Raw genomic sequence first — 11,286 nt, forward strand, 5'->3', positions numbered from 1 at the left:
AATCCCCTAATCCATAGTCTCTTGCATCCTAGACACAAGACTGATATATTGTCATTCTTGCTGCCGTCTATTGGTGAAAGCAAGTATCAACCATAAGCAGGGAGTAGACCTCATTCTTTCTAGGCTGAGTTGCAAAGTCATTTTAGAAAGGCCACAGATACAAGAATAGATTCAAAATTGGGCCATTTTGGAAATCATTATCATTCTTTGTAGTATTAAACAGCTCATTCTTTCATCAAATCTATCCTCCCCATGAGATAAATTCCCAATTGCCCCTCAACATGTCTCATCTATTTTCTTCTGTCTCTTTCTAGATCAAACTCACTGTCACGAAGTCAATTCTGACTCATAGCGACCTTCTGCAGAGAGTGGAAGTGCCCCTGTGGTTTCCCCCTCATCCTCTCTTGGATCAGCTATTGAGTTTCACCTTGTGATCGATGTGCAATCTCCCATGCCACCACGACCCTCCCTCTCAGTCTTCTAGTCTTTTTTTTTCATTGGCATGTATTCGTTTCACTTTGCTCTTTAGAGATCATTTTTCTTACCTTAAAAATGTATTTTCTAATCATGAAAAGCAAGTTCAGACACAATATCTAATTTAAGTGTCACAACAGATCATGCCATGTATAAATTGTGGGTCCCTTTTAATAATTTAATTTTTACAATATATTTTTTAAAAGCCCATATCTGTAGAAGACATAATAAATACTATTCTTAAGGTCCTCAAGGTAACAAATGACGAACTTTGCAACTGAGATTTCAAGCTCCCAGTATAGTATCTTTAGATGCTACTAGAATGTATAAAACACATTTTCACTGTATACTCCCCTATTTACTATATAGGAAGAAAAGAACAGAATACTATAAGGTTTAAAATCAGGAAAGGTCCCTTCTCCTTCTGCCCCTCCCTCCAGAAAAAAACAAAATGGGAAAGGTGCCTGTCAGTGATACATCCTCTCACTAAGCTTTTTCAATCTGTATGCCAAGCAGACATTCAGAGAAGCTGGATTATTTGAAGAATAATGTGGCAACAGGATTGGAGGAAAGTTTATGAACAACTTGGATGTACAGATAATGCAAGCCTGCTTGCTGAAAGTGAAGAGGATTTGAAGTACTACTTGCTGATAAAGATCAAGGATTGCAGCCTTCTGTATGGATTATAACTCAATGTAAAACCCAACCCCCCCAAAAAAAAAACTCAAACAACAATTTATTGTCATCCAGTCAATGCCAATTTATATATTTAGTTACCTAGATTAGCATGAGAAACTCCATTTTGTTTTTAACTGCCTTCAATGCCCTGCTAGCAGCCAGCAAACCTCCTCCCTTCTCTCCTGACAGAACTTGACACTCTAGATGTCTCTGGCCTCTGTCTGACCAATTAGCAAGAAATGTAAACTATGCTGCTAGACCTTGAATTATTACCTGCAGCTGTGCTGTTCCCCAGCCCTACCCCCTTCTACCCTGCCAGCTTCATGAGAATGTAATGACTTGAATATCCCTCCCCTTAAGCTACTTAAAACTTTAAAAATCCTGTACTTTCTTTGTCCTAGGGCGAGTGTTTTTCAGGGTGATAGTCCCTCTCTGGAATCAGATGTTCATAAAGGCTTTAGTTACTAATAGGTGATATAGACTGATCTAGCCTGGTACAACATAGTGACCCTATAGGACAGGGTAGCACTGCCCCTGTGAGTTTCTGAGACTATTATTGTTTATGAGAGTAGAAAGTCCCATCTTTCTCTCTCTCAGTATAAAGACCAACATTCTCAACACTGGACCAATTGCTAACAACATATAAATAAAAAAAGACTAAAGTTGTCAAGGATTTTGTCTTCTTGGATCCACCATGCTCAGGAAGCAGCTGTCAAGAGATCAAAAGATGGGTAGCACTGCAAACATCTGTGCACAAGACTTCCTTAAAGGACTGAAATTGTTAGGTAGCTAGATTTACAGACAGGGGGTTGTCCCTCCCGTGCCTGCAAAGGTCCCCAGAGGAGGTTGGGAAAAATCTGGTAACTATCAGACGCCTATGAAGACCCCAAACTGAGCATGCTCATACTCAAGCCCCTGAGTCAGGTGGGAGGCACACCTGGGCGGTCCAAACTAGGCCCAGGTGGGCTCAACCCAGCCAATGGATCAACCAATACCATCAACTACGCCTCCCCAGCCAGAGGCTTGAAACATCCTGGCTGTGGGAAGGCCACTCTCTCTTACTGGGCTCCTAGTAGCAGGGGAGAGGGAGGTGCACATGCGCCTGCTCCAGGCCTACTCAGGGCCCGTGGCCTCTGGGCCCACATGCTCTTAGTTTCTAGGCTTCTGGCCTCCCGGGATCCCCACCTCTCAGGTGCTCTTTTCAATACGGTGGCTCTGGCCCAGTTGTGAACTCCAGCGTGGGCTCCACGCAGTTGGGCATGCTTCCCAGAAATAGCGAGTATCCTTTTTGAGACTGTAAAACCTGAAACTTGTCCTGTACTTCGTACATACTCACTTGGATGACAAAACGGACTTCAGCGTGAATTCTTTCATCCTGCGAAGACAAGGCCCGAGGTATTCCCCACTTGAGAAACTTTACAAAAAGCAAGGATGTGTCTTTGAGAACTAAGGAGAGTCTAAGCCAAGCCATGATATTGAATAAGGCAGACTAAAGAAGAATCAATGCCTTTGTATTGTGGTGTGGGTGAAAAATATGCCAAGTGTCATGGACTGTCAAAAGGACAAAGAGATCTGTTTTTGAAAAAGTCCTGAGAGCTCCTTAGAAGCAAGGATGGCGAGACTTCAGCTCATGTACTTTGGATATGTAGTCTGGGGAGTCTAGTCCCTGGAGAAGCACTTCATGCCTGGTCCAATAGAGGACAGGAAAAAAGAGGAAGACGTGGAGGAGATGGATTGAAACCATGGCTGCAACAATGGGCCCAGTTTAGGAGGAATTGTGAGGCCGGCCAGTGTCTCCTATTGTGCATAGGATTATTATGAGAACTGAGTACTTAACTCCCCTTAATAACAGAAACTTACTATGAATATCATTTACTAAGAGCATTTTCAGATGCACACACATACAAGAATACAGTTCAAAAGAATTAAAAAAATAGAGGAACTGGGATTTGGGTTTTCTATAGGCAAACCTTGTTTGAGCAGATGAGGTAGTTAGTTTGTTTTGCCAACCTGGCCTATAAACACATGTGGGATTAATTGAAGGGCGGAGAGATAAATAGCTAGGGGAGCCTCACCTTTCTTGTCTCTTGCTCTTTGATCATCCATCTAGTGCGGCTGCCTTGCTCCTTCTTTGCCACAATTTGCAAGCTACACGACCTGTGGGACACCTAACTGTGTCACTGTAATTTGAGGTTCAAGACCCGCTTCCCCACACCATTGGAATTTACATCTCTTGAGCTGGGGTCTGTCAGACCCTGTAATCTGGCTGGGTCCTGCCTTGCTGTTTGCTGTCTGTGCCCGGATAACCTGAATTGCTCTACAGAGGACTACCTGGCGGCCCTTGAAGGACTGCCAGTGTTTCACAACTGTCTCACGAGAGTGAGTTGCACTGAGCCATTTGTACTGCTTATAATTAACTGTTTATTTCTTATGTTATATATCTATCTGTATAAATATATATATATAATTAGCATTCTCTTTTGTTTCTCTAAAGAACCCTGTCTAACATAGCAGATATTGGTCTTATATGACAGTTAATATTCTGAGCAATATGTATATTCTGAGCACCCTGGTTTGCAAAAGGCTATGGATGACAGTGACAGCCCAAAATCCTTTTGCAAAATCCCTATGGAGATTAAAGCTCCATTGAATGCTTTTGGATCATTAAGGATGGAGATAATCTTGCCCTCAGGCAGAGTGCCTTGGAAAGTAGATTGCCTCCAACCCTCTCTGGCCAGCCAAGGGAGGGGGCAGTCTCTCTATAAACAGCCTGCCTAGGTTTGTCCTTGATGGAAGTCACCATACTGGGAACAGTACAGGAGTTACCACAGTGGAGAGTCATGTCCTATCAATTTAGCCCTTACTGCCTTGGTTGAGAGCCCCTGCACCCATCTTGTAAACGTAAGTGCCTCTAACACTGTCCATATCCCAATCATGGCCTCCATTCTTGTTTCTGCAATCTCACCTGTACCCAATCCTACTGTCACAATCCTATTTTTGTAACGGCTCCTTTCATCCAATCATGCCTTTATTAAAGCGTGGTATCTGAGCGAACCCTTAGATGCCATTTTGACCTCATGCTAATACCCCCTTCATTTAGATGATCTGTCTTTGTGTTGTCATGATCTCTTTTAAGAATTAGTAAGTGTTCTCTTTAAATTATATTAGAAATAGTCTCCTTTACATCCTCTAACAGTCTACACTACATACTATTTTAGGTTCTCAACTTCACTTTACAGGAAAGGACCCAGCCCTTCATGATGTATGAAGAAAAAAATTGTAGAAAGCATTTTTGAAGCAACTCTTAAAAGATTTGATTATCATTTAGTGGTAAGGACCATTTAGAGGAGATATATTCAGAATGATTTCTAGTTTTTGTTTATTTGCCTCAAGCATTAAATAAGTGCTGATTAGTTGAGTTATGGACTACAAGAAATGGAGCAGTTGAGGAATGTTTTATATTCCTATTGTGTATATAGACAAGTTTTTAATATTAATGATTTATTTTGGGGTTTTTTCCTGTACTAGAATACATTTTTCTTCCTTTTAAGAACTCTCAATGCATCTATACATGTGCTTTCTTTTCTATATTTTTCAATTACTATCCCATTCTATTTGAGAAAAGCATGTATGTTAGTTGTTAAGGTGCCTAGTGCTGCCCTACCCTCACACTTACATTTGAGCACATTGTTTTAGCCACTGTGTCAATACATCTCATTGGGGTCTTCCTCTCTGGTGCTCTACTTTATCAAGCATGATGTTCTATTTCAGTGTCTGGTCTCAATAACCTGTCAAAGTACAGGAGACTGAGTCTCACCATTCTCACTTCTAAAGAGCATTCTAGTTGTACTTCTTCCAAGAAAAATTTTTTTGTTCTTTTGGCCAAACTCCAAATTCATTGCCATAAGTCAATGCTGAGAACTCACGAAAGTCTAGTCTTTCTGTTGTCCAGATTTCACATAAACTGAGGTGATTGAAATGCCTTAACTTGGATGTTCACACCTTAGTCCTCAGAGTAACATCTTTGTTCTTTAACACTCTAGAAATGTCTTATGCAGATTTTCCAAATGTAATGTCATTTATATTATAAAATTAATATCACACTGTTTTATATTTCATTCATTGTTTAAAATATGCACTATCACTGTGTCATAAATATACTCTTTGATATTACTATCTAGTATCCTAGTGGTGTAGTGCTTACATACTGGATGGTTAATCACAAGGCCAGCAGTTGGAAACCACCAGTGAATCCAAGGGAGAAAGATGAGGCTGTCTATGCCCACTTTAGGGTTAAAAAAGACATGTCACCTCCAATGTAATTTAAAAAGAACACTTGTTGAGCCTTAAAAGAGTTGATAACACAGACACAATCACATCATCTGGATGAGGTTGGTCTTTAGCATGAGGTCAAAATGGCATCTAAGGGTTCATTCAGCTAACAAGCTTGGAAAAAAGCATGACTGGACACAGGAAGCTGTTATGAAAGTAGGATTGGTGGCAAATCAATACAGCATGGTTACAGATGGGATTATAGAAGCAAGAGCGGAGAACATGATTGGGATATGTTTATTGTTAAAGAGAAGGGTTTACAAGATTGGTCTAGAGCAGTGGCTCTCAACCTTCCTAATGCCATGACCCTTTAATAAACAGTTCCTCATGTTGTGGTGACTCTCAACCATAAAATTATTTTGTTGCTACTTCACAACTGTAATTGTGCTACTGTTATGAATCAATATGTAAATATCTGATATGCAGGAAGTATTTTATTGTTACAAATTGAACATAAAGTATAGTGATTAATCACAAAACAATATTTAATTCTATATTGTGAAGTATTTATTTCTAATTACAAATAAATGAAATTTTGTCCTAAAGCCTGGTGTAGCATGGGTAACAGTCTTCACACCAGGCATTGTATGTGAGCATATCTGCAAGTGAGTGAACCTACCTGGAGACAGATAGAGGAGCGCGCTGGTCTAGAGGACCTTCTGACCAAGGCAGTAAGGGTCAGTTGACTTCCAACTACGGTCCCGCCCTGTATTGCTCCCCCTGGGGTGGTGACCTCCATCAAGGTCAGGCCTAGCCAAGCTCATAAGAGACTGCCCCACCCTGGCTGGCTAGAGAAGAGAGGAGGCAACCTATTTTCAAAGACATCTTGCCTTAGAATAAGATTATCTACATCCTTGGTTAATGATCAGAAAGGATTCAATGGAGGCTTAATCTATGTGGGGACTCAGCAATAGGATTTTGGGCTGTCACTGCCATCCATAGCATTTTGCAAACCAGGGTGCTCACAGGTTAAGCTCTAATGCATCCCATGAGTTAAGTCTCCGAAACTCCGAAGGGTAGTTCTACCCTCCCCTATCAGGTGACTATGCATCAGAATTGACTAGTGGGTGAGAGAATTTTATTAAGTATTACCTGGCAAATATAAGTATTTAATTCAGCAATAAAATATAATTTTATACAGGACATGCAGTAAAAGATAATCCAATTTTTAACATCATTTTTATTGAAAAGTGAATCTTTTCCCCACTGAAGTGCAAAGTCAATTGTTCCAAAGCATGTTTTCGTATGTATGTATCTCTGACTTGGGGTGTCCATTCTTTTCCAATGGTCCTTCCAGATGTCACATTGAGGAGACCGACAGCACCGCAACTTGGACCCACACCACAGCCCTTCTCCAACCGCTTGCTCAAGTTTTAAGAACAAAAGGTCAGAATATTTTACTACTTTTCTTGCTTCTAGACTTTTTCTACAAGATTCTCACGTACTCCCTGTTGCAATATATATCTGTCTCCACAAGGTAGCCCCTGCTAACTTTAAAACTTGTTTTGCCTCTTTGTTCTTCATATGAAATTATGGTGGTGTATGCTTGTCAATTACAAAATTATGGTGTATGCTTCTCTGTATTCTTTTCAACACAGCTTGTGGATTCACCTATATTTTGGCGTGTCATTGTAGCATCCCTCCGTTCTCATTGCCATCTAGTACTCTAGTTCACCTTCTATTAACAAAATTCCCTAAGTGGCAGAAAATTTAAAAGGAAATGTGTTCTCCCATGCCAAGCATGGCAAAACTGTAGTTTCAATGATACTATCAAGATACAAGCTTTCTTCTACTCTGTACTGCTATCTTCAGTTTCAATTTCGTTAAGATCCCATAACTGCCAGAAACTGTGTGATCCTTTTGTGTGTGCTCAGGAGCATAGATGGAGCATTTCTTTCCAGCCAAGGGATAAAAATGTTTTCCTTTTATTGACTTGTGCCAGGTGAAAATATAATGCACTAAGGGATTTTACTTATTGTGAGGATGGGGCAGGAACAGGCAGTGCTTTTTACTGCTGTACACTGGGTCTCTATGAACTGAACCGACTAGATGGCACCTAAAAATAGCAAAAGGGAATCATAACAAACACAAGGGAGGGAGTTAGTATTCAAATGTACGTGGTAGACACTATTCTAGGAAAAGGGAGTAATTTTTATGTTCAAGTGGCACAAAAGATTTGATGCAATTGAATCACAGTGTAGGCAAAGCACATTGGAAGTACCAGGGACCTCCAGAACAAACCAAGTCTGCCCTGAAAGACGCATACCCACAATGCTCATGAGAAGCAAGGGTAGAAAAGCTTCACTTCACTCTCTTTGGATATGTGAGACCAGTTCTTGGAAAAGGACATCATGTTTGATAAAGAAATGGGTCAACGAAAAAGAGGAAGCCCCTCACCAAGACAGATTGACAACAGAGGCTGAAACAATAGGCTCAAATATACTAACAATTATGAGGCGGCACAATATTAACAATACAACATTGAATATCTGCTAAATTGATAAGCCCCATTAAAAAACTAATTATCTTCAAATTTAAGTTAACAGTGTAGAAATAAAGGCCCCAAACTAAGGTCATATATTTAAATCTGTTCTGCTATGGGTGCAAAAAATAAAAACTCAGACTTTAAAATATAGGCCTCTTAATGGGAAAATAAACTTACCATTCCGACAGACTTCCTATGATAGAGGTTTAAAAGAAGATCATATTCCTCAGCATTACTATTATGTTGGCCTGTATTTTTGCCTTTGCCTTAGGAACAGGCTTCCTGTCAACTCTTGGTTTCTATTATGATTCTGTAGCCTCATTTGCCTTGTTATTTTAAACAACAGTCACATGAAGAAAGGCATAAAAACAGCTGCATATTTACACTTAACAAAATAACAGCCATATTACAGCATGATGTTTTATCGGTTATCAAAAAAGAAATCAACATTAAGATATGTATTAGCTTTCATGGAGCATTTTCATTTCAGAATTGTTAACCCCTCTCCTATATGTTCAAAATAGTGCTTTGTGTTTATGTGAGGGTACGTCATTTTGCAACTGTTTCATCCACTGATGTAACAAAATTTAACAGTCACTCATACCTACATTGTTAATAAGTGTCAAAAGGTACTTAAGAACACAGTATTTTGTTACCTATTTGAATATACTTAAAAATGGTCATAATTGGCATACATTTTTAATATTATTTTCTCTAACATCTTATTACATAGGGCTCTAGCTCCTCTATTTGTTTACAAAGAATGAAAACTCTCAACTGATCAAAAAGGTACCTAGCTGTGCCAGTACTCCCAAATGTAAAACATTAAAAACAAAGGTGATGGTTAAGTAAAATGTGAATTTATAACTCACTTTGGATAGAAAATCTCATTGCTATGTACCCTCTGAAGGTGTCGTTTTCATTTTAAACCCCCCCCCCCCCCACAAACCAACTGCCATGCAGTTGATTGTGACTCACAGCAAGTCTACATGGCAGCATTGCTCCTTAAGAGTTTCTGAGACTGTGTATCTTTACTGGAACAGATAGCTTCATCTTTCTCCCTCAGAGCAGAGCAGCTGGTAGGTTTGAACCACTGACCTTGGGGTTGGCATTCCAACACTTACCCAATAGTGTCGTCATGGTCCTTTAGTAGTTTACATATATCATCTTATTCTTCTAATATTTTGAGGTACATGTTCTGTTCATCTTCCTGATGAGAAACTAAGATTTAGAGATTAATGAATTTAAACCCATAATGACAGCTCTGTAGCAGAAGGGTCATCTATATATTTGGGTAGTTTTCTTTCTTCAAATTCTTCAGCTCCCATTTTTTCTTCTTTACAGATTCTTGCCACCTACATATGTTTCATTTCACTGTTAGAAAATGAAGGGAGAACTACTTTTGACACACCTGCATATGCTCACCAAGTTTCTTTTTTCGTCTGTAGGGAAAATTTTAATATTCACAACTACACATCAAAAGGTATAAAGCAAATATATCAAGTGTCTCCCAAACTCAGGACCTCACAAACCTATTTTTGGTGCATCTTACTTTGTAATAAATGTTGTATACAGAAGCTTTTGCCATGCCATAAATAGTACCTTTAATTCCCCTAATCAACAAAACACTTGACTCTTCTTTTACCCGGATGAACATCACTTAAACACTCTGTCACCCAGCATTTTCACCAGGCATTAATTAGGCGGTTTAACAGTGTTATTGATGTATGGTGATAATGACGATTTTAAAAAGTCCCTTTTCCTACCACTGAAATCGCAACTGTTAAATTATTTTGATTTGAACCTTCTGATATATATGTAGTCTATAACTTAAAAGTTCTTAAATGATTAAAATATGGCCAATAAGCAATGCACTGACCAAATTCTTTAATCAGGTTGAAAAAGCAATAAAAATCGGCCTTAATTTTTGGATGAATCCTTAAATTTTAAATTGTTACATAAAGCGAAAGTGATAGCTTACAAGGGATCAAGGGATAACCCAAACTAGATATTAAAATATATTAGTGCACACATGTACATATCTTTAAGAAGCACACCTAAAAATTTAACACACTTCAAATAACAGTCGGGGAAGATTTTACGTCATTTTCAATGCACCATATTTATTTGTCAACTCAAAGGATCACCTGTAAGCCAATAGTTCAAAAATTATCTGGAGTAAACAAATCAGTATATATTAGATATGTAAGTTCTGGAGAAGGAGCAGACATGAATCCTTAAGTTATAAATAGGACCTTCTTATAAAAGGTGGTGCTTGATAGAAACCCAAGTCATACTGACTTATAAAAACAAACACTTAAAATGTTGGCCACTTAAGAGCGAATGACGGAAGGTTTGGGGGGATTGAAGAACTAAGAACCAAGGTGAATCCCGCAAAGAACCCCAAAAGAAGAGAAACACAGCAGGTCTTCCCAATACAAGAAACGTTTAGGCATTAGGAGGTATTGATTGACTTGTTTGAAATTGGCCCCTCAAGATGCTAGTCCTCGCCCCCTGGGTACCAGTAGGAGGCAGGTGCTCTGCACACAGCAGGGCCGGGTAGGGCGGTGGGGATAGCCAGGGCCTGCAACATTCTCATCCTAGGCCTGGCTCCACGCGCCGCTCCCGGAAGTGTCCGGGGTGGGCGGGAGAACAAAGTAAACTGGTCTAAAAAGGTTCCGCGGACGGGGCGCAGGCCAGAACGCACAGCTGGGGGAGGGGGGAGCCAGTAGACGTCGGAGGTGGAGCCGTGCGGAGCCCCGCCCCTTCCTGGTTGGGCCTCAGGCTACAGGCTACAGGCAGGGCTTAGGGGACTCCAGGTGCGGGGTTCCGACGGCAAACTCAGGCTCCTGAAGCGGCCGATCCTCCTCGTCCCCACGCGGCCGCGGGACTCGCTGTTCGAGGTGCAGCTGGAGCAGGGCCCGGCGGTACATGGCCTCCAGTATCTCCAGCCGGGCCCTCAGGGCCTTGGGGCTGTCGGGCTCGTCCTCAGGGTCGCCGCCTGTCGCACCCCGGGTGGCACCACCGGCCTCGGGGCGCAGGGCCTCTTCCGTCGCGCCTGCGGGCGTCCCGTCGTCGCCCTCCTCCGGGAGCCTCAAGGCCTGGCGGAAGAGGCCCCGGTTTTCGCGCTTCAGCCGCCGGTTCTCGAGCCGCAGCCGGGCGTTCTCCTCGCGCAGCCGCGCGTTCTGCCGGTCCCGCTCGTCCCGCGCGCGGAGGGCCTCCAGGTGGCTCACCGCCAGGTCGGCGAAGCGCTCCTCCAGCTGCTGTCGGGCGCCGCCCGCGCGGCCTCGCCAGCCCACGCCGTCGCTGCCACCGCG

General features: G+C 41.5%; 1 protein-coding gene across 1 annotated transcript in view; it reads right to left on the reverse strand.

The window, feature by feature from the left end:
- Positions 1-10,072: 10,072 nt before the first annotated feature.
- TUSC1 (tumor suppressor candidate 1) overlaps positions 10,073-11,286 on the reverse strand; it is a 14,728-nt gene continuing 13,514 nt past the window's right edge. Inside the window, exon 3 of the mRNA XM_004712411.3 lies at positions 10,073-11,275. Within this exon, the coding sequence (XP_004712468.2) occupies positions 10,762-11,275 (514 nt within the window). The 3' untranslated portion in view covers positions 10,073-10,761. The remainder of the gene's footprint in view (positions 11,276-11,286) is intronic.

This window comes from Echinops telfairi, unplaced genomic scaffold (genome assembly GCF_000313985.2).
Source record: "Echinops telfairi isolate 266 unplaced genomic scaffold, ASM31398v2 ScPeMD7_25;HRSCAF=90, whole genome shotgun sequence".
Taxonomy (NCBI): domain Eukaryota; kingdom Metazoa; phylum Chordata; class Mammalia; order Afrosoricida; family Tenrecidae; genus Echinops; species Echinops telfairi.